The sequence below is a fragment of the Hetaerina americana genome, unplaced genomic scaffold (assembly GCF_022747635.1).
Source record: "Hetaerina americana unplaced genomic scaffold, ioHetAmer1.1.p SCAF_11, whole genome shotgun sequence".
Lineage (NCBI taxonomy): Eukaryota > Metazoa > Arthropoda > Insecta > Odonata > Calopterygidae > Hetaerina > Hetaerina americana.
In genome coordinates this window covers 33,764,590-33,789,577 of record NW_027286181.1, presented here as the reverse complement: position 1 = coordinate 33,789,577, position 24,988 = coordinate 33,764,590, and the positions used below count along the sequence as shown (strand labels likewise).

General features: G+C 39.3%; 1 protein-coding gene across 1 annotated transcript in view; it reads right to left on the bottom strand.

The window, feature by feature from the left end:
• LOC139700854 (phospholipase B1, membrane-associated-like) overlaps positions 1-24,988 on the bottom strand; it is a 57,493-nt gene that overhangs the window by 7,601 nt on the left and 24,904 nt on the right. The window contains exons 3-7 of the mRNA XM_071599285.1: positions 22,088-22,304; positions 11,711-11,940; positions 8,887-9,049; positions 8,062-8,216; positions 6,867-7,032 (exon numbers count right to left, since the gene is read on the bottom strand). Coding sequence (XP_071455386.1) covers positions 6,867-7,032; positions 8,062-8,216; positions 8,887-9,049; positions 11,711-11,940; positions 22,088-22,304 — 931 coding nt within the window. The remainder of the gene's footprint in view (positions 1-6,866; positions 7,033-8,061; positions 8,217-8,886; positions 9,050-11,710; positions 11,941-22,087; positions 22,305-24,988) is intronic.

Below are 24,988 nucleotides of genomic sequence, written 5' to 3'. Positions count from 1 at the left end.
TGGGAGTATATGAAAAGTTTGCAGAGGAAGGATAAATAGGGTGTGCTATACGGCAAGGTTAAATCACTATCGAGAAGGAAGAAGGGAAGATCTATGCTAACAGTTAGATATAATTAATAATAATTAATTAATTAATTGGGCCCGTTCGAGCACGATCGGGCATTTATTGTTTCAATTTCTTTTTTGGGGTGCTATATGTTTAAACCCCCAATACAATTTCGTAAATTTTACAAAATACAAAATATGAGTTACATGCCATTCCTTTCCGTTACTCTCCCCGTTCTTACTTTATCCTTTGTTAATAAATCTTTCCAATATTTTCCTAATCGGTTCCTCATGTAGGTATTGCCCAATTTGTTGGACGTTGTGCAAATTCCCAAGGATAGCTTCCAGTTCGCGTCTTTCCTCGGCATAAATTGGGCAATAAAGGACTCTATGTATTGCCGTGTCCTCCTCCATCATGCATTCACACGTACCCTCCTTTTTTTTCCCTATTTTCTTGAGGTATGATCTAAACTCCCCGTGGCCCGTTAAAATTTGCGTAATACCGTTGTAAGTTTTAAAGTTGATCTTCATTCTTTCCTTCACGCTAGGTAAAAATTGTCTGGTTGTTTCAATGCCTTTTCTAATGTTTCCCATTCGCGTTCCCACATATCCAGGAAATACGCTCTTATAAAATTCCTGTTCCTGCTCCATTTCTCAGTTGGAGACAAAGCTACATCTCCCAGAGTAGCCTCTTCCATCTGTTTCATCCGTACCTTGATTCTTCTTTCCTCTATTGAGAACGTTATCGGCTGTATCCCAGTTATTATTTGTAGAGCTTCATTACAGACCGTATTGTAGCTCCCGGATATTGCAATTAGGCAAGATCTTTGGGCCTCTTCCAGTTTTCTCCGGATTCTGCTGTAATTGAGTCTCTCTCCCCACACCTCACTGCCGTATGCCAATATTGGGATGGTGACTCCGTTGTATATAGTTCTTAAGCTATTAGTGGTGATGCCAAATCGGTTTCTTCACAGCCTTCTTAAGCAGTTTAATATTTTCTTGACCTTGCCTGCTGCGTAATTTGCGTGCTCTTGGAATGTTAGTCTCTCGTCGAATTCAATGCCCAGGTATCTGAATGTGGAGGATCTTTTGATGTTTTGACCATAGATTTTTATAGTTGGGTTTCGTGACAATTTTTTCCCGAATACGACGTACTTAGTCTTATTCACAGAAATTTTTAATTTCACTTTCGTACTCCACTATATGGCAACATTCTTTTGCGAGTTTTTCTATTTCTCTCCTGGAATTTGCAGGCATTGTGATCACAACGTCATCAGCATAGGCTGTCCATCTGCAGTTTCCAGGAAGGGGCTGATTCAGTAAATCGTTCATGGAGATGTTCCAAAGAAAAGGACCGAGTATGGATCCCTGTGGTGCCCCTTTTGTAATGTTCTTTTCAACTTCCAGATTATTTAGTTGTATTTTGGAGGTTCTATTCAAGAAATAGTTTTTAATAAGTTCTACTATTGGTCCCGGGACTTTATACCTTTTGAGCTGGTTTATGCAATGGGGCCACCATAATGAATCGAATGCTGCTTCGTAATCTATGAATAAGGCCACCTTATACTTATATTTACGATTTTTGATTTCTTGCAGAAGTTTAATTGCCGCGGCTGCGGTGGATCCGCCTCTTCGAAATCCAAATTGGCTTTTGTGAAGTAGATCCTCCTCACCAACTGCTTCTTCAATTTTCATTTTGATGATTCTTTCGAACACTTTCCCCATTTCGGGTAGTAGTGTTATGGGTCTGTATGCCTTAGCATCAGAGGGATCCTTTTCCTTAGATTTCAAGATGGTGCATAGGACACCCTTTTTCCATGCCGCAGGGAAGTACTTGTTTCTGCAACAGTCCTGTAGCAATCTAGTTAAATAGTTGAGGATTAACGGCTCTGCTGCTTTGATCAATTCAGCGTTTATGCCATCAAAGCCTGGGGCCTTTTTCACTTTCATCTCTTTAATCGCGGTTCTAACTTCCTCATCGGTGATATCTATCTCCGTACTTTGCAGACAAGGGAGGTTAGCCTCACGCCTAATTACTTTTTGCTCTTCAGTTTCATTTTCTGCTGTGTCATCCGGCACTAGCGTGTTGATGATGCTGGAAATGGTTTCGTCCAGGAATAGAAGCTCCCCTCTGGCGTTGGTCTTAGCTGAGTATGCTGGTAGGGTTTTAAATTTTCCCCTCGCGATTTTATATATTAACCCCCAGGGGTTTTCCTCAATATTTGACCTCGAGAATTTCTCCCAGCTTTTTTCCTTGCTTTTTTGCAATTGTTGTTCATAGTTCTCCTTTGCCTCATAGTATCTTCTTTTGTTGATGGTACGTTCTTCGTGGCTAATGCTTTTCTGGTAAGTTCTCCGTAGGTTTCTGCAAGTTATCTTAAGCCTATGAAGTTTCTCATTCCACCACACTGTTTCGTTTCGTCGTGTTCTGGTCAGAGGGATCGAAGCCAGAGCGGAACCTTGCAGCGCCTCCGTAAGAGATCTAACTCGAGCATCGATGTTGTTATTGCTTGGATCCCATGGCAACAATTCACATTTGTACCAGGTGTTCTTTGATAATATCTCCATAAATTTTCTCCAGTTTGCTGCACCGATATTAAATCTTCTTCGACGACAGCGTTCATTTTCTGTAGTCGTGCCAATCTGGTATGTGACTAATCTGTGATCGCTGATAGATAGTTCGGCATGAACCTCCCATCTGTACACGTCTCGTATTAATGCCGAGTTACTGATGGTTAGGTCTATATTTGAGCAGCCTATTGTCGAACTAAACGTGTACGGTTGCCCCGGTTCGTTTATTATATACAGGTCCTCGGAAGCTATTAAGTCCTCCAATGCCCTGCCTCGGTCATTGGTTTCCTTACTAAACCATATTTCGTTTTTTGCGTTCGAGTCAATTGCGACTAGTATCCCTTTATTTTTGAATTTATGTATCAGGCTCTTTAGCTCTGTGATGTATTCTTGGATGTCCTCCGATGGTGGCATATATCCGGAAATCAATATCAATGGTTTCCTATCAGCCCGAATTTCTGCAGCTGCGAAGTGATTTGTTGTGCAGTGCTCAAAACTCAAGAAATCATAATTTTTGTTGAAGACCATGATGCTTGCAAAAAATTTTTCTTTGGCATTTGCTGGTGTAATGCGCGTTTGCACTCCGAATCCCGGGATTTTCCATTTTCTTTCATGACTGTTGCTGTACACATATGGTTCCTGCGTCAATATAATATCTAGCCCAAGATCCGTTGCTATTTTTCTTAATTCATTAGTATTAACCTTTGCCCGTTGAAGGTTGATTTGCCCTATTTTTATAATGTGGTTTTTAGTCCCCATAATCGATCAGCTCTATGATGCGTTCTAGTGCCTTCTTTAGACAGGGGCATTTCTTGTCACTGGCTTTGTGGCTACAATCTTTTATGTCTGCTTTCTTGCAATTCATACAGCAGGGTGGTTTTTCTACAGAGTCGCATTTCCTGGAATCATGGTTTTCGGAGCAATGATCACAAACATCCTGGTCTGCATAGCCCTTTTTGGCAGTGTGCCCAAACGTTTGGCACTTGAAGCACCTCGTTGCTACAATGAAGTCCTTCACTCTATATGAGCTAAACTCAATGAAAGCCCTTTCTCTATTTAACAACTTCTTTCTGCTAATGGGGTCTACCTCGATTACCCAGTTTGCTGTTTGTTCATCTCTTTTCCCAAATTTAAACAATGCTTTCACGTGGCTACCTGCAGATAGGTCATTTTGGTTCCTCAAAGCTTCCTCAAGATCCTCTGGTGTTACGCTTGATTTAACCGCATATAATGCCATTCTAGGGAGAACCTTAACTGGTTTCCTTATCAGTAGGTTATTATCGGCAAATTCTTTGCAATTCTTCAGTTTCTCTTCGATATCTTCGTTTTCGGACTCAATTTTTATAGCTTTGTTCTTCGTCCTAGTGATTCCTTTGATTTTAATACCATGTTTTTTGGGGTTTAATATTTTTAGTACCTTCATCTTCGTGTCGTCACTTGTTTCTTCCTCCGCTCCTTCCCCTGGGGTTATTACTACAGTGTACGTTTTGTTTGCCTTCTTGCCCCCTATTGGAGACATCTCGCTCATGTACTCATTCCTTTGAATGGAAGCGATTTCAGCAAAAGATGGGCCCACTGCAGGTTTCGAACAGGAGAGCTTCAACTCTTCTCTAACTATATGTCTTATTATTTTTACATTTTCATCATTGTTTTCAAACTTGGCCTCTAGTTTTCCTAGAGCCCTATTATGACTATTTATTAGTGTCATGAACAAGTCCTCCAATTTCTTGATTTCGACTGTGATTTCGCCTTTTTTTAACGCCGAGATTTTTTCACTGCCCACAAGACGACGCACGGCGTCACTTGCTACACTAAACTGGCTTGTTAAAGAACTGAGGTCTGCCTCTCCATGAAAGGCATCAGTCCCTGCCATTGCTGCGTTTGATTATCACTGCACTAAGTGATACTCAATCCCATTTATTCCATACCCAATGTTTAAAGACCATTCAGACGCTCGTTGATATGATAATGGACGCTTCAATTAGACCCAACAAGGATGTTCAGAACATCCCTCACATATTCAAGCTTCACCGTTCCACTCGAATTGATACCCAAGTAGTCTGCTTCACACAACTTCAACCGGAATCCGAGAAATCGGGAAATTCCGGTGTGGACCACGTGTTCCGGTTTCAGGATATACGGCACCGATTCAAGAAATAATTACACACAACACTGATATTCACAACACCTATCCCTCCCCCAAGTTTCACCGCACAGCTTCACCCGGGTTAGGAGAAATCGGGCACTTTCGGTTTAGACCACATGTTCCGGTTTTAGAAGGTATCCAGCCGATCGTTACGAGATGCGCACACAACACATGTATAAACAGTACCAACAAGACAATCAAATATCTCCGTGTTTCTTCCGACGGTTTCCGATGAACTGCCGGAATACCGAAATTATTTATGCACTTTTCACAGCCTCTAGCCCGCTTTGGTCTAAATGAATCAGCTTCGCACGCTCACAGATGGTGAGGAGTATTGTCGGGGAAAGAAAATAATCCGAACTTTTCATCACATTCGCACGAGAACTTTTCCAAAATGACGTTTTAATAACTCCTCCGCGGGAGGTACGGAGCTCAAAACATAAGACGGATATGATTATAGATGACATGGAAAAGATACAAGAGAGATGGAAGGGGTATAAAGAAGAACTATATGGTAAAGAACTTTGGCCAACAAGGTTAGACATAGAGAAGGAACATGGCGTAGATGAAGATGGCCTAGGTCCAGACATACTCGACGATGAGATTGAAAGGGCTTTACGGGAGATGAAGTTAAATAAGGCCGTGGGGGTAGACAACATTCCTACGGAACTACTTAAACTTTCAGGAAAATGTGAGAGGAAGAGGCTATATGGACTGACTCGTAGTATCTATGAGGAAGGAGTCTGACGAGAAGACTTTGTGAGATCAGTTTTAGTTCCTTACCCGAAAAAGGTAGAGGCTACATCATGTGAGGACTACAGAACAATAAGTTTGATATCTCGGAAGTGTTTTAGACCAACACAGTCAAAGTAGTAGGGACGTAAGGAGAAGGATTGCGCTAGGCAAAGATGCTTTCAAAAGGAGGAGGGATTTTATGACAGGGACGTTGAGTAAGAATATTAAGAAATGACTCATAAAAACTTTGATGTGGAGCGTAGCTATGTACGGCGCGGAAACGTGGTCATTGAAGCAGGAGGATAGACGTAGGCTGGAAACTTTTGAAATGTGGGTGAGGAGAAGAATGGAGAAGGTGAAATGGAACATGAAGAAAACAAATTAGGAAGTACTTGGTATGGTGGGCGATGAGAGGGGTTCGTTGGGAGAAATCCTATGGAGGCAGGAAAAATGGATAAGGGCGTATTGATCGGCAATGGGATGCTGAAAACTGTAATAGAGGCGAGAATGTTTGGCAAACGAGGAAAGGGCAGTAGCAGGATAGGGATGTTGGACGGGATGAAGGGAGGAAGTACTCAGAGATGAAGATGGACTTGAGTTAGAGTAGGTTGCTGGATAGTGGGTTGTTAGCAGTCACAAAACTTGTGTCTATCCAAAACCTACCTTTACCGGTAGATTACTTGAAAAAGTAGCCTACACGAAATTTCATTTTCCATGTGGGCTTTTAGACAGACCACTCTTTAGCTAAAGAGTGAATGTATATGCTCATGTTGCGTCATACCTGAGAGTCTGCTAGTTGGTAGAAAAAAATGTATTATAGATTGATGCATTGTAGAGATTACAGTTAGGGTAGGTTTTTTGTAAGTTTTGTTTGGGATGGGATTTGAAACTATAAAATGAAAGGACATAGGTTGGGACCGAAAAGATTTTAAAACCCCTTTAACTTGACATGTGTGCCTTAGTTCTTACAAAATACTACCAGCCAATTGTCAGTCAGGTGATAATGCCACATAGTGGCGAAACTATGGTCGTCAATAAATATTAATCGTGGAATTGCGGTGTTTGTCTTATCTATACGATAGTGGAATTGCCCGAGTAACGGCGAACACAGTGTCACTACCAGCCAAGTAAGGCTAATAATCAGTGAGATTTGTCGACTCCGGAAAACGGATCCAAGTATTCATTTAGACGTCGGAGAGGATTTTTTGAGGAATTTTTTGTAGGAATTTAATTTCGGGGCTTTTAGCGTTGATCGACCTTGTTGCTTGGAGCGTTGTGTCCGTGCATGGATCTACCTGTTCCTCCGTTTGGGAGATCTGGCGACAGTCCCAAGGAATCTTCTCCGGATGGACTCAGTTTATCTACTTACTGTGTGCGTTCCCTTTTTGGCTGAAGTGGAAGCAGTCTGGGGCGAAATACGAGAGATCGGGAGAGGTCCCGAATAGAGTTTCCACCAAGGGCGGAGGTATAAGGCCGTCGAAGAAGGGTTGAAGAACCACCGCGAACTCATCCGTTTCATACTTGGGCAGCGATGCCTAGAGGTGGAGGGAATAAAGTCGTGTCAGAACATAGTGAAAAACAAGCCTCACCAATCAAGAGAAGGAGAAGGTGGCACAACGAAGAATGCCTTTTATATGTCTTATTCCATAAAAGCGCTGAAAACGTTTCCAAGATAATTGTAAAAGATTTATTCTCGCCTCCAAGAAAATGTGTTTCCCATCTACTAGAGAAATGTAACATAAAGTGACAAGAATTGGGGTTTTGATTTGAGTTAGATCGCTGTTAGGTTATTCTTGTTTGCGATGGAACACGAGAAAAAACAAAGGGGATACAACATTGATAAAATTGAATTAACTTAGAGATATCATCGTCTGTCATGACAGAATGAAACACGCGTCCATTATCGTTATTTTTACGCTGTATTTCCCATGAATATGGAAGTAAACTTTGAACTCATTGAATTTTCCGTAGGTTGTCTTTATTCCAGAAAAATTAATGATCTTTATTCGGAGAAGATATTGCGATCCTTTTCGGATTTACAACTTAATACTCATTATTACTTCCATGATCATTATCGTCATTCATAACTTTCTAAAGTGCGCCAGCAGCGCAATTAAGGAAAACAATCACCGGAAGTTGAAAATAAATCACCGAATCTCTTCATTGAAGTTTCAACAGTGAAAACGTTTTTGAATACCCTGCCACCTAACGTTGATGCATTGCATGGAGACCATGGGTTCTGTGGTGATAAATTATTTTGTGTAATTGCATTGTGATGGTGTGATGATTCGCTCATCATGAAGGAATTCCGAGTACATCTTGAGACATTACATTTGTTCGCATCTTTGCTTGAAATAAAAGAAAAGAAATTGTTAAAATTATGTTACAATTAAACGAGTTGGGTTTACTCAACCTAAATTATTGTTTCTACAGCTAAACTTCTTCAAACGATGCCTTTAATTATTGGAGAGCCTTATTTAACCGCAGGGTAATTATCACCTTCCAGGGATGGATATGTTTTACGTGTATTTGGCTGAATTCATGGATTATGTACTTTAATTTACCACTTTTCTTTCCATTTCCCAGTATCCTTGCACCATTTTAGCAACAGAATCTGCTTTTCCCTTGTCAGCTCCTCCGAATAGACAGGAACAGAATATCATTCTTCTAATATAGCACCTTACTGGGATGCTTTTCATGTTTCTAAGGTGAACGATATCTGAAAAAATCAGAAAATAAAATGGATGAGTTGCCATGCATGTTGGTAATGTAGTCTTTTGGACACATTTGAAATTAAATAATATCATAGGGGATAAATGCGCTATATATGAGATATTTTATACAGTATTCATTCGATGAATTTTAATTTATGAAAGTTCTTAAAGCCTCATTCACGTTGTTAAATTTTCATAGAATTAGATACTGACTAACGTTTCTTAGAAGAATATAATTCATTTTCCTTAACCATTAAATTCTTGTGTCCTTAAGCGAACTTATATTTCTTATTGTTCATAGGCTACAACTTAAAATTTAAATTAACATAAAACATTATGCAATATAATTAGAATTGTAGCTTCGTAGACTTCATTGCATATTTCGCGGTTCTGTTGAAGCTAATGATAAATTTGCTGGGAAATATCAAAAATTTCCCTCTAAAACCTTTATACTGGCTGCTGTTATATATTTTTCAAAATGCGTTTCTTATTGGTTCGTATGTGTCATGGTTTGTATCATAGCTGAAATAGTTTATGAATATTAAATTAAAACAGTTATTAAGATAAATATTCAACAGCCATCTTTTAAAAATACGTCGTGGGTGACTTAATCCATATCACTTCGCAAAACATTTTCCCTTCTAGTTGATACCCCGTAATCGTGTAACACTCAACTGGGCACATGGATCAGGTTAATAAATGTCCGTGGCAGGTTGGCCTTGAGGAAGTCGAGAGTCAGCTCCAGCTGGCGCCTGTGTCCTTCTGGTGAATCCTTATCGCTTTCGATGAAGCAGTACTCGTTGCAAATATCGTTGCCGCCTATTAGGACGTTCACCAACTACAAAAAGAGTAGTACTAGGTCATTGTTCATTGAATTTATTGTTCAACCAAGTTCAAGCACCAGGCCAGAGGTAATTTTCATTTGATACACATGATAATTAGAAATCGAATCGGGGGAGATGAGAAAACGTTACTGGTGATTTCAGGTATGTTACTGATGTACCACAAATTTTACGGCCTGAAAAATTGGTCATGAAGGAATTAGGACGAGATTTACAATTATGATTGTTCAAAGAGAAGGCATATTTGTGCTGTTAAATTGTGGAAGAGAAATTTCAGCAGTTTTCGATTATAATATTTGTGTCGAATCTCCCTCGATAACCTCTTCCAAAAATTGCGACAAAAAGGATAAGACTAAGATGCACGAATAGAAAAGTAGCGAGTTTCAAAGAGTCTAGTCAAAACCTAGGACCCTCAATGTGTCCATATTCCGGAGGACAGAGGTGTGGAGGTGAATAGATGCACTTAAATGTGATACGAGAGCTGGATACATTAGAAGAAAAATGCGGACATTTAAAAAAGGAATGTGAAGAACTACAAACGATACCATGTAAACAGATAATTGAAAACAGGCTAGGAAACCATTGATTGTGGACGCAATAATGAAAAAGGTGTACGAGAGAAATATCGGTTTGGATTAGGTATAGGTATAAATATATATTGTATGGAAGAATGTAAACACAGAGTTAGGAAGGGGGAAGTTGAATAATAAACTGAGACGGAAAGCAAAGCGAGAGAAAGAAGCGTGATGGAAGACTCAATGCGATGATAAGGAGAGTTTAGAGAAGGGCAAGTATTGTCAGGAAGTAAGAATGGAAAATCCGTGCGAGAAAATGACAATAAGTAATAATAATTGATTGAACTAGGGGAGATTCAAGAGACGTGAAGGGAATATGTGGGCGAACTGTGCGGCACAGACATAAGACCAGCAAGCTTAGACAGAAAAATGTGTCGTAGATGAGGATAGCAAAGGTCCAGGGTCACTCAATAGCGGGATAAAAAGGGCATTAAGGGAATCGAAATCAAATAAGGTTGATGGGAGACAAAATTATCCCGGAACCATTAAAATGTTATGAATAAATGTTAAATATTTAATTAATGTTAATATAATATTTATAAACGGTGACAAGGAGGGATCGAGCAATCACAGACCCATTTCCTGTTCGATCGTAAGACACCTCGATAATAAGTCAATAATGTAATATCAGCACGGTTTTCAAAAAGGGAGATCCTACGATGCACAACTTGGGCTTTTTGTTCATGTTACTTCGGGAGAGAGTAATGTTCCAGTGGACATGGTTTTTCTAGATTTTAAGAAAGCCTTCGACAAAGTACCTCATAGTAAACTACTCGTAAAGCTAGAAGCAAATGGCATAGATAAAAATATCTGGGGTTGGATTAAGGGCTTTTTAATGATCGGGTACAAAGAGTCGTCATAAATGGAGTCAGCTCAAATGCAGTAGAAGTTACTTCAGGTGTTCCCGAGGGAAATGCCCTCGGACCTCTTGTATTCCTACTTTACGTTACCGACATTGACGTAGTAACTAGTAAGATTCGTTTATTTGCCGACGATGCAGTGGTAATGTGATATCCGTGATCCTGAGGGCACAGCAGGTTTATCAGATAGCCTCAATGCTATAAAACATTAGCACGACCCTTGGCAATTAAAATTAAACTTAAAAAAGTGCGTAGTGATGAATTTTTGGAAAAATAGCAATTTCCTCGAGAACGCCTACTGTATCGGGAACACCGAAATGGAATGTGTAGGCTATTAAATATTTGGGTGGCACCCTTACTCATGACCTCCCCTGGGAAGAATATGTGGGCCAGCTAAGTAAAATTTAGGGTTTATTAGAAGAGTACAAGGAAAATGTGATGAAAATGTGAAGAGGAATGTAATATTTTGCTAGTTAGACATTGTGTAGATTATGCTGCTAGGAAATGGGTTCCTCACGAAGTTGGATTGACTACCGAATTGGATCGCGTGCAGCGTAGTGGAGCTAGACATCTAAACGGATGTATGATAAACGTAGTAACGTATCCAAAAAATATAAGAGAAGCTAGGCTGGGAACCACTCACGGAGCGAAGGTTAAATTACACATTAAATTTCTAACATACATTGGAACGGCATCTCTTTAGCCGTGATTTCGAAAATGTATAATTATCCCCATCATGCTATGGTAAGAGAGATCATTCCAATAAAATTAGACAGACTAAGTGTAGAATGGATAGATTTAAGATGTCGTTTTTTCCACGAACGATAAGGGATCAGAATAGCAGTGTTTGACCGCGGTAGGGGTAAAAGTATTCGGGTAAAAGTTGTTCTGGTGTGTATTCACCCCCTGCCACACACCCTAGCAGTGGCTCGCAGGGTAAGAAAACATCAAATATCAAAATATCTCTTTTCATTGAAAAATTTATCAATGCAGTTATCCGCTCCACATGTTAGTGGTGGTTTAATATTATACACTAAACTCCACGCAGCCGGAGCTAATGGATAATATAATGATCAAGTATTATTATGCTATGATACCTGGTTTAATAATTTGGATAAAAAATAAAAATTCGGGCCAAAATCAGTCTGGTGTGTATTTACCCTGTGCCACACGCCCTAGCTGTGGCTTGCAGGGTACTAATAAATATTAATGATATAAATACCTTCCAATCCTTCCTGAAGTTTATGCTGTGGTCCGCCTTGATCTTCCTCACGAGTAGCTTAGCCTGGCCCAGCAATTCCTCGTCCAAAGCTCCGTTCTGCGCCAGGTTTAAGCTAGAGACCGAGTCCATAGGCGCTCTGACGGATTTCTTAGCGAATCCCTTGAGGTTAGGGTTGAATACCTTGAGAATATTTGGAAGCGTGAGGTATTGCCGCCACGTAGCTTGACCACCTACAAGAAGAAAAGAGACGGAAGAAAGGGTGACGTGACATCTAATTTTGTGATTCTTTTACACTGGTTCTCTCCAAGAAAACATTGTTGTACTATGGGGACTGTGACTGGGGAAAGAAAACCCAAGCCCGGTTCAAGCTGGATGCAAGAACATTGCTTAAAGTCGACGGTTCAAGTACACTTATGGGATCGGTAGCGGTCACAAGGTGCCATGATAGCAATTAAAATGATGGCGCATGGAAAGCTTTTAAGTTATCCATTCACTGGGTGGAATTGATAGCTACCAAGTCTTGAGTTAAAAATCACATGCAATCGAACGAGGGCACAGAAGTTCGAAACTTCTCCCTAACCCTGTTTCTCCCTAACCATCCTAGAATCCCTACTCGATTCAGCCACAAATATAGAAGTGAGAACTCGCGAATCCGTATGCATACTAGCCTTCCGATCTTTTAAAATTCCCCCCTTAACCGCCATCTTTAATTCCCTTCCCAGCATACCAATCCACCCCTCCCCCAAGACTCTATAGTCTCCGTCATTCCAGTCTTACTTGAAGAAGGCCTCAGAGAAGGCTGAAAGCTCAAACTATCTAAAAGGTGTCTTTTTACGTGTTATCTATTTTATTCTATGTTCTATTGTGCTGTCCAAATCAAATGTTAAAGTCCTCTAGTGAGTGCCTCTACATCATCGATATGCATATATATATATATATATATATATATATATATATATATATATATATATATATATATATTTTATTAGGTAATCTACCGGTTAAGGTAGGTTTTTGGATGGACATAATTACTAATTTAATAATTTGTGACCCCTAGCAATACCCCTACAGATATATGTATATATATATATATATATATATATATATATACACATATATATATACATTTATATACATTTATATATGTATATACATACATTTATATTATATATATATATATATATATATATATAATGTATAACCCTTAGCACTAGTGAACACAGACAAAAACACACAAAAAGAGACTCACTATTTTTCGAATTTTCGGTGGTCGTAGCAACCTTTATCAAGGAAGAGAGGGACAGAACTAAAGGGAATTCGAGGGCTGGAGCGATGATTGGAAGGAGAAGGTGGGGAGAGAATTCGGAAGGGAAGGGTTTGGAGGGGCAGCGTTAGAAGGGTGGGGAAAATGTAGAAGGTGAGGGGGTGGAGGGGGGATGAAAATATGTTTGGAGCAGGGTAATTAATGTCTAATATTGATTACTGGCCAATTCCAGGACTCAAAGAGCCAGATGAAGGATTGCTCTAATGTTTTGACTTTCAGTGGAGGATCAGAGGGTGGGAGGGATGCTAAGATGGATACATTCTCCTATTTATCAAAGGGAGTGTTGTGTTCGGAGGTGTGTTTGGGGATAGGGAGTTTTCTGTTTCTGTTCTCGATCTCTGACGTTCTCCAAGAACCGACACGTCCTTAGATCGATGTGAACTTCGTAAAATGAGAAAAGGTAAGCCTTAGGAACGCCAAAAACTCGCTTCTTATTGTCGCCAGAGTATTTTCCCAATTCTGTCTGTCACGCGGGCATTGTTTCCGAATAGGAATTAGTACTTGTCATCGTTAGTAGCACCTGTACCATTTGCAATTCGGTGAAGAGCTCATTGGACAACTTAGAAAGAGCTTATGGTAACAGTTCTTATCTGTTCTTAAGACGAGGATATTCTTCTCCTTCTTGAGGGTGATAATTTCCCTATCTTTTTTTTCCACAAAGTGTTTGTTTAATAGCGGTCACAATTTCCAATCATTGTCGTTTCTGGTTGCATATACGTACAAATATGTAAGATTATCTGCCCTAAACATTCTTTCACCCTTTCTTGTGTGATTCTTACGCGATTTCCATACAATTATGAGCCATTGCACGATGCGACTTGAAGGGAAATTTGACCTCGATGACGTGGCCTTGATTTAAGTACTTTCCAACTGACGTAGTACTTTCTTTTTATTAAAACGTTTTATCTCCGCACGAAATCCTCACAGGGATCGAAGTAAATTGGGAAAATCCGTCACCAACGAGTTTTCAACCGGGGTCCTCGGAGACAGGGTTAACCCGTTTCTTACGTTAATTTAAAGCTACTATGAGTGAAGCGAATACTATAAATAGTATATATGCTATAAATAATATGGCTCCTATGACTGGAGCATTATTGGAGTGTAAAACAAAAGAAGGAACCATTGCCCGCAATATTGGTAGATTTAAAAAATATTTTCACAAGAATGTACAGACATACATGAACTCGTGTGTCGCTCATTTTTTTATTTAAAATCAATCCTACTTGTGGGTCATTCTTTTCCTCTATTAATACCTTCCAATACACCGTTTGGGTGTGCGGTAGGGGGTGATTACACACGAGACAGTTTAGTGCGGAAAGTGCAGAAATCTCTCACCTTTAAAACACGGCCTTACTTACATTCCCTAATCATGACTTCCAGTTTTTAACCAATATAACATTCTGAATTTCAATGTTTTTCCGGGCATTATTTGGGTTTCATCCCCATTTGAACAAGCAATGGATCATAAGTTAGGCGAATCGTTTGAAAATATCATTATACAGGTATGCTTCAAAACTTGGTTCCGTATAACTGAAGGTTATCGAAAAATTTTGGTAGGCGGGAATTATCGTAAAAGTAGTGAGAACGAGGCTTTCCTCCTATATTTAAGTCAGTTATTTGCAGCGAGGGGGGACGATAGTGGGGTTGGTTGAGAGTTCGGCTACTGACTAGCGTTGCTCCGGTTCAATCCTCCGTGACTTTTGATGCCTCCGTCTTGGACCAAACTGTGTGAATTTTAGGGGAACCATATATTCCTGGATTGTGGTGGAGGGGAGAAAGGCAAGCGAGGTGGACAGTGGATGAATAAGCTTGTGGGGCGGAAAGAAGGAGGTAACAACTATTTGGACTTGAAGAAGGGTTTACATTAATGTGGTGTCCTGATAGGTGAGAAAATGTAGCAGTGGTCTAAATGCCTATACAAAAATAACGTTAAACAGACTATGATTAATAATAATTGGGATATTTAGAATCCAGTGATAGTACCCTGTGTGTCTATTCACAGTCTACATTAATTGTAAAATATCGTACTATAAATAATTGAGGCGAATGGCAGGGAAATATTGAAGATAGTGATAGAGAGAGAGAGAGAGGGAGAGATGTGAGCAAGACGAGGTAGGGGGAGGAAAGGAATATTCGGATATGGGTATATGCGATATTTTCCGGGTTGAAGGGAGGCAGAAAGATTGTGGAGGTTTTATTGAGGGTTTATTTGTGGGTTAATTTAAGGCAGTAAATGGTGTCACGTTGTGTCATATTAGGTGAGATTTAGAGATATAACAATGGTTAGTCTGTCTGTTAACCCGAAATCTACTTCCAACGGTACAATACGATGAATTATATTTAGCCTGTATACAAAACCTACTTTAATGGTAAACTGCCATTAATATTATATTTCAGGGGTCCTGAGGAAACACAGGGAAAAGTATCGTCCCCCTACCCTGAATATATAAATTTCACACGCCGTATAAGACTTGAACGATGATAAGAACTATTTACGATTATAAGATATGTACGATGTGAGCTGTAACCTTACCTATCAAACCAACCTTCGGGTTGGTTTATTGGAAGCCCAAATTTTAATCTATACTAATCAAACCTCTAATAAGGTTAGAGTAACAGATGCCAGATCAAATAGACCGGAGACGTCTTTCTCCGCAAAAAATTTATGATAGGAATGAATAGTAAATTGCCCTGGATTGGTCTCACTTGCACTCCTATCCCTTGAATCCCTTTCACCATCTCTGTCTAGATCCTTGTATTCTCTGCTACACACCATTGGTGTTTTTGTAATTTACAATTGGATGTAAAGAATCGTACGGAGGGATTTTTAGCCCAAAATTCAATGGATAGTTGTTTCCAATTGAGAGCCTCCTTAATTCTTATTTAGTTTTATCTTGAGGTCAATCCCTAACGCAAATAACACGACCAGAAAAGTATAATGGCTCCCACAGCAGTTACTGACCGCTCGATATCAAAATCACGACGCATCCATGATGAACCCGTAAAAACCTATTCATCAGAATAAATTGCTTGCGGAGAAAAGGTCTTGTGGGAAAGGATGTGTTGCAGGGCCTTGAAATATCCCACCGCAACAGTAATGGTGGGGTGGGATAGGCACCAGGCCTGGGTGGACTAATCGTTTGACTATTTTTATCATTTGATTGAATTAATGTGATTTTAATTTTGGTTCTTGCGCGTATTGTCAACTTGGTATATGCCCTTAAGAATTCCTTTTTCACGATATTTCCATCTTAAAAAGTAGTTCTTTTGCCAAAGTGTTGAGAATTTTGACGATTGCGAACCCGTTTGTTTGAATATATCATTTGGCCTTGATAACTTAAGTGGGCACATGAAAGTTTTTTATGGCTCACCTTAGAAACAAAACTTGAAAATATGTATTATGCATGAAGCTTTCAAAAGCACAGCATTCAGTTAAACCTCTCAGCGCGTCTCTCCTCACCCTTATTCATAAATGTTACCTCAAATTTCATGCCAACGAAAACAAAAATCAGTCATGCATGCAGTGATGAGAAGTGGGGTTTTGAGCTCCTGGAAATTGGTGAGCTAACTTGAGTAAGAGTATGATTTTCGTTCTCAATTTACGTACCTTCCCAGTGCAGGTAGAGATTTCAGGTCGTGATTCCTCAGTGAAAAAATACCTCTTCGACTGGGGAGGGAACCACTCTACCATCATCGGGTGGGCAAAATTCTCTGAGGGCTTCTAGTCCGAATGACTCTAATCTCGGATAAGTGGACCTTTTTCCTGAGTTCTACTCAGATGTGACCTCGGAGAGGATTCGATTTACTCGTCAACTTTCACGTGTTTCATCACGACACCCGTTTCCTGCTATTCTTCAAACTTCGCCCGATGTACCAGTGGATGTGAAATCCTTCGTGCAGTCTAAGAACAAGTATTGGGTATCCAGTTTACCTCGAAGAACGAACAACTTCCTCCTCGGAAGGGCTTATCATTTTTGCCTGGAATACTTTTACGTTCTAATATTAAGTCGCACACTGTTGTGAGTATATTTTAGTAGATAGTACCTTAGTGAACGACGGTTGGTATTTTGGGAATGCGATCCTTGTGTGTGGGGAGGGAACCGCTCTACCATCTGATTCTCAAAAATGTCTCCACAAATTTCCGTAGTCGTTGACGATATGCACGACTTGGTAGATTGAATTCAACCAATCGCGTCATTAGTACTGATAATTAATATAATGCTCATTTCCAGTGATCACTTGAACTTTTACGATATCAAACATTTTTCGCACATCAGCGTGTGAAACTCGCTGTAAGAGTAGCTTTCATTATCAAGAAATCAAATGCTCGGAGAAGAAAAAATATAAATCTGCATGTGTGTGTATGCTTTCATAGATGTTTATTAGTATGTGTGTGTATGTGGAAGAGTATAATCGATAGTATTGTAGATTCCATGGGAAGTTATTTTCTGTCAAAATATTTTACTATTCAAACTTAATTTATATGCTCCTTGGGTTTATAATCTATGGTTTCCTTTGAAAATCTTATCGATAAACTAAGCATTCATCTGATAATGAATGAAGTTTGAGCTTTCGAATATTTATGCACTGCTTGTATATTGTCAGCACTCAATTTGTATGTGTTTCATTCACTTAAACTTTTGGCAGACTATTTATCATCAGACATCTATTGTTCATTCCAATAATATTCTCTACGGTCGTCCGTAGGATCAGTCGTTTCGGTCGATTTTAAGTAGGCTAGCCGAAAATATTAGAGCAACCTCACGAATGAAAAAAAATGATTATCTAACACTTCTCAACCTGTCAAGGTGTGGCTTCTCATGCATCATATGCCATAATATCCAATGATTCCTCCCAAACGAGTCCTACTAACTCTCAAATCATTCTTCTTAACGTGCGTTCAATATTTTGTTTATTCACCGCCGCTTGCATAGCTTTGTATGTTCTTTTAATTAACGCCTCAGGCCTCTCGCGGTCAAACACGGATTATTACTCTACCATGTTGTGAAAACGAAGATCACGCTACCTTCTCTTGTTTGGCCGAACAAAGGGAAGCTGTGAAAGTGTGACGAAGTGAAACCTTCACGTAACACCTTTGTCAGAAGCCGGGCGTGTTCGTCTGGATCAATGTGATCTTATCAGCGTAGAATCATGAAATCATCCCATGGAAAATCAGACTCACAGCATGCACTCACTTTTTCATTTGAGTAAACGGTAGCTTAATGTCTATCGATCGAGGAAGAAACTAGAAGAAACTTTTCTCCGAAGGCGGTAATATTAATTTTATTGAGAAATTAACCTCAACTGCTTTGTGATCCACTGTGCAAAAGTTTTATATATTCATATTAAATCACTGATGCAATTTGGTAGCGTAATATTGTATCTGATTTAAATATGAATTATAAGTATTGACTTAATTAGTTGAGTGGCAGATTTCATCGTAGCAAAATGGTGGACCGAAATTTTACGTCAATATCAGTTATTTGTGGAGGTAAATGTTATTATCAAGCATATTATTATTTGATGTCTCTCTTCAATAAAAATTCCAACTCACTTTTCAAAACTCAGGAAACTTAAATGTAAACATTTTGTAGGTATGGCCCACTTGGAAATAATTACTCGATAGTTTAGATTTATTGTTTCCCAGCAACTTAGCACTATCCAGAGTACGAGCACAATGCCCAATTGATTCGTAATAAGGGAATTATTAAGGGAATAATTTACATTAATAAATCCCCAACATAATATTGCATGGCAAAATTTTTACGCATCGTCGTTTCAAAAAGTGACTACAATATGCAATTGATACGTAGGAGTCCGTTTATTGACTATTCATTAAATAATGTATACTTTAATACTTCGAGATTAGCAAACATCTCAATGCGTATTACAAGGGAGAGGGAATGAATAGAGGGAAAGTATTAGGGGCTTCTGGGCCGCAGTCGACCCACTTTTTGAGTACCGGGCTACAAATGTTGAATTGAATTAAACTGTGCCAAGAACTAATAAACAAATAAAAAACTTATATTTGCGGGATCTGTTAGTCAACAGCCATAGAATTAGGAACTGGCAATGAAGAATCTTTATATAAAAAAATGGGAACACGCGATTTGCCTGTATTTCGCCAGTTCAAAGGGAAAGTATGACTTGCACAAAAATTATTTCTTGTTCTCCAACACATTTAATCAAATTAAAGTGTTAAGATAAATCTTGTTCAGTGGCATAATTATTCTCACATTAATTGTGATGGAAGAGGCTCAGCTTTCGAAATTCACGGTGCTTTTTTGTAGATTTATTTCATTTTGGTGTCTAATGTTGCGCAGAAAAGATGAGATAAGGAAATTAAAAAAAATAACGGCAAAAAATGTGTGATACATTCTCAAAACGTTAGTTATCTGAAAGTGATTCCCTGGATTTTAGCATGTTACGTGACACAGTATCCGTATCTGAGTCTGCGCGGGGATTTGCAGCGATATCTGGTTGGGATAATCCCATAGATGTTTATAATTTATGATCACTAGGTTATTTGCAAAATAAGCACAATATAAACCATTTGAAAATACCTCGATGTATTAAGAAAATCTATAGGCCATCGTTTATCTCAATTTTTATAGATTGATGATCCATTTGAACACTCCAGGATATACGCAGATGAAGTTTAGATTTTCTTGTGTGCTTTCTTTGTCTTCGAAGGCAATTTAACGATGAAGTAAACTTCGAGATACATACTAGTAGATAAAGTAAAAAAAAGAGTCAGGCTACTACTGATGGTATTCTAATAGCATTCTTCTCTTTCATATATACGTAATGTTTCCTTTGGCCTTCAAAATCTTGTAAGGCTTGGGATAAGTGCTTTGGCACCGCTGCGCACGACTTTATGCCCTAATCCATAACCATGTTTTATCGAATCCCCACGAAGTAGACCTTTTGCCACTTTATTGCACGTTTCATGTGTCTTGCAAAATTTGGCGAGGAGAGTGACGCCATATTACCGGCCCGCGGGCGGAAAAAAATTGAATGGGCCCATTTTCAAAGAGAGTGTTGATCTATGTAGAGATTTCTGATCACTTGTTTCTGCTGGGAAGCTAGCAAATTTTGCCCTTCTCGCCCGTTAATTCAGTCAGCGTGGTTGAGAGCGGCCAGAAAGAAATTGGAGAGTTAATTTAGATAAATATGGTGTAGAGAGAAAAATTAATATTCAACTGTGTAATAAAATGCCTCGTTAATGTGCAGTTTGTGATTTGAAACTAAATTTGATAATGGGCATTTTGCAATTAACCAATTCAAGTGTATCGTTTTCCTACGCTACTAATAATAATAAAATTTTAATTTTTTGTTGTTTTAAATTGTTTGCAACAGAGATAAGTTTGCATTGATGTTGAACTCCTGGAGACAGTTAAAGTAAGAGTTAAAGGCGGTACTTGTATTATAGCTGGGAATCAATTAAGAAAAAAAGCTAGACTTATGAGAGTAAACATTCTTGAGGGATAAATAAATAACTCAAATGGATTCCTAGAAACTGCGGAAAATGCCGCGACAGTAACGTTTTGACGGAGTCATCCGCCACTACGATTTTTACGCCCTGAAATTGCTGCATTTTAACTCAAATAGATATTAGAAAGTTTCGTTCATGTCATGCGCGTGAGAATGCTTGTATTGAAGTTTCTGCGCAAGCCATTTTCGCAACGAGGAAGAAATGGTAAAAGAGACTAGGAAAGAATTGATGATAATAATTCCAATATATGGTTCATTCATAAAATCGTAAATAATATCTATTTTCGTTGTCAATCAAGACAAAAATATTCCCCTAGTAGGGGGACCCCGCCCCCTTGCAAGTTGTATCTCCCGGTGATAATCCGTCTGCCCTTTCTTATTGTTCTCATGGTTTCAGAAAATTAAATTCTCTTTTAAAACGTCAAATGGTTTCCCAGGTCAGCGTTAAAAGTTGGCAAAAAAGTTCCGACGTGGTTCTTAAATATCATGGCCGTAACCCCTTCAGGTTGTTTCCATTTTCTCGATTGGACGTGATTAAAATTAATCCCTGCCGACGGGTGTGTACCCTTTTACTCGTATTGTTTTAAAATAAGTGTTCCTCGTCCTAAATATACTGTGTACATCACATACGTCTTCATGAACTACAGCGAAGCGTCGGAGGCGCCGGAAAGCAACCGACCTTGTGAACGAAGCTGATTACACCCGGTCAAATGGCAATTGGGTGGGGGGGGTACATGGGTTGGGATTATATTGTCGTGTTGTCGTTGTTTTTTCTAAAAAGAAGAAGATGATTTAAAAAATAAATAGTGCATTTCCACCCATTACTTATTCATATGAAAATAAACCAGTGGTCATTAATGGGATCATGGAGGCTTAAAGTAATATCTATCCTAATACTGTCTTTACCTGCAGCCTAAGTGTTTCTTTCGTAAGAAACCAAGGAGGCTTTTATCTTATTATTTTTGTTTTTCATCTTAGTTTTTCAATTTTTTCGACATAATTTATCATAGTTTGATCTTGCTGTATGATATATTTACTTCTTTGAACTGAAGGAATGATTGTTGTTACAATCTTTTAACAATGTTATATTTGAGCTTATTGTTTAATTAATTGACTAATATCGTTTCCCAAAAAAATATTATAAAAATAAGTAGATATAGTATCAAAGAAATTGAAAATAATCTAATAGGCGAGTGATTTGCCTGAGCGCTGTGTATTTTGTGTGTTTCTGGGTGTCGTAGTCCCATATTTTGGAGGGAAGTTAGTTATTTATAGTCAATTGCCCGGGACGGAATCTTCGAGCTCGCGTAGCAACGAAGAAGGCCAAGTTGGAGACCAGTGAGAAGATATGCACTAATGCATGTTGTCGGAGACGATCGCCTGGCTCAGCCATAAAAGGCGTCCGCCGTTGGATATCGAAAATTTCCACGGTGCATTCTTTAGTATACTTTCAAGGGCGCAGGCCCACTTGACGTTCACGGTCATCTCCCTCTATCTCCCTCTCGAGGAAGACAAGAGTGGAAATGAAAACATCCGGCGCTGCCCGTTTCCCCATATACCTCCGGTCGCCGACACTCCCCTGAAGTTCAGGCCGAGGCCATCCTCCGACGAGGCCATTGCTCCGTTGGCGGCTGAGATGCTGTCTCCGATGGCCCCCACCACTCGGATGTCCCCGGGCCGCAGGCGGTGGACGCTGGTCGGATTCTTGGGGGACCGCGCTCCGGACTCGAGGGGGCACGGGAACTGGCGGCTTTCCGGAATCTCCTCCTGAGTCCTCTGTGTCGAGCCCGAGGAAATGGGTGGAACGGAAAATGAATTAGCATGGGCGCACGAAGACTTAGAAACTTGCGGCACTCAGGCATCCGTAGTTGACGATTACGGGACCTTGACCTTGGTTGGGTAGAGCTGGAAATCCGGAGATTACAGTCGCGTTTACAGTCGGTTTTAGAAAAGTGTAAATAATTTGAGTTTAACGCGGGGATGCGGAAGGAATACAGGTAAACCTACCGCCTTATCAGCACGTTAGTAAGTGAGATCACAGTGCAATTTGAGATGAAACTTAAAGTAAAATCGTTAAATATAATGTATCATTTTTCGAGTTCATAACAGAGGGAAACATATTTCCGAAAAATCAACCACCCATAAGTACTCTAGTATGATTGGGTAAGCAATGAGCATTAAAAGTATATTTTGTGGAATAGCAGTGTTACATTTTCTGCGAAAGTCAACGACCATTATTTATTGTACTTTTACATTTAACATTTGCGACCCGCCTACGTAAACATTATCATTTGATCATAAATCGAGGTCCCATTCACACAATTAAACTTCCTGCGAGAATATTGCCAAGTTGTTTGTTAATCCCGAAAAAAGAGCATTTGAGTGCTTACCGGAAGACACCAAGTTCAAACCTGAGTACTTTGTAAATTTAACTGAACTTTTATTCTTTTTTGCAACCGGATTTACAGGAATAATCTGGGCGGTTCAGGAGAAAGCACTGCCTTACCTTGAACATATGAGCCTCGCAATCAGAGGCTCTTAGTTTGAGTCGTCCGAGCTGATGCCGTGTATACATGGCAAACCCTACTGAAGACAACAGAATTACACACTGAAATTTAATTATGGAGAAAATAAAACCGTTAGTTTAGCTGAATAGGAGGGGGGGAGAAAACCCTGCAAACTCTTCTTTAGGCTCTCCTTCCTCCCCCCCTCTCTTGTCCTCCTCCATAGTATCATGCGTTCGCTTTGCTAGGGGTCTGTAGGTCATTACCTATTCACCTTCATGCCTTATAACTAGAGGTCCTTCCAAGAATTCCTTACTCGTTTGTGTCATCAATAGTTGCGTAGTAGTTGAAGTATTTAGGGGAGGTGACCGGCAGCTAAGCACCATTATTTGCATAATCATTTGCGCCATGAGTGGATGGGAAAGGAGGAAGGGTGGAGAAAAATCCTGCATCGGCACTATCCTACTCATAACGTAAGGCGCCAAGGGGTCCGTAGTTAAACGTTCCGCCCTACGGATGGACTGCGTACTCAATCAAAGTACTCTGCACAAAGGTCCTCAAGTAGAGATGAGGATACCCCGGAAAACTATCTGTCGTCTCCAGGACTCGAACCCGGGCTCTCTCGGTAGGAAGTCAGTTAGTTATCGCACCATACCGATCCCTTCAATGGTTGCGTATCGACCATTGGTGCGCCTCTCATAATGACTGGAAGGGGTCATCAGTAGTTATCGAATGCTTTTCGGCTTCTCTTTGGGATTTATTTTCCAGCCCGACGTTTCGCGTAATATACTGAACTTTTTAAGGAAGTTTAATATGCAATAAATAATGATGCTCCAGCATATGACAGGAAACGTCAGATCGCAATATAAATAAAGCAGAGAAGCCGGAAAACGAAAAAAGAACTTTGGAAAAAATTGTGTTATTTGTTGCGTTAATGATTATGTTATATACGTTGATGATTTACACATGATCCTGACAGAAAAACAAGCAGAATAAATTCTCAACCGTTTCCCATAGTTTACATGTATGTTCACGATGAAAGTCGTACGTTCATAGAAATTTAATATCTGTTGCGAAATAGTGTCTAACAAATTCGCTGACGAAATATTCCAAGCTACTTCTAAAGGGGCAATAACATTTGAATTTTCAGGGAGTGTAGGTATCCATTTACTAGCGTTTTGAAATATCATAAGGTTCCAAGATTCGGGTTCGAACCCAGAGACGATTTTGTTTTAAAATGGGTTGTAAATGATGGTATGGGAAAAACGCAGGTTTTTGGGAAAGTTAAGTAATAAAGTAATGTTCAATTTTGCTTATTAGGATTATAAGGAAATGAGTTAGAAAAGTTAAAGTTGAATAGGGAAAAAAATATTTGTTTCGAATCTTCGCAATATTTGATAAGATCATATCTCACATTCACTGGGGCGTAAATATTCGCCAAAACGCGGATTATGGACGATTTAATCGGGCCCTTCGTCGAATATCTTGACATTTACTGCCCTCTCTAACTCACCAATAAAATGTGAACTTTGGAAAGACTTAGTTAATATTTGGTATTACTATAATCAAAGAATTGTCAATTCATTTGAAGCCAGCATTTGATATGTTAATTTTAATTTGAAAGTAAAAGAAAGTTCCTTTCGTGGAAGCGGTAATAAAAGAATCCATCGCAACCGAGATGATATGAAAATAGTGGCCAGCATCAATGACATACTGACACATCCGAAAGTTTTTCTATCGTAAATTCCCATTAATGACTTAAAAGTCACTGTTTACATTCACAAATTTAATTTGGCAACCATATCTCATTTGTTTAGCGAAATTTCTTGATAATAAAATAATCCCTTTTGCAACTTGTTTCTTGCATGAATGCCCTATTTTCTTTCAATGGCATTATACTTAGTGGATGTTAGCTAACCGTGTATCATTATACCCTTTTATGGGTTATCGTAATAT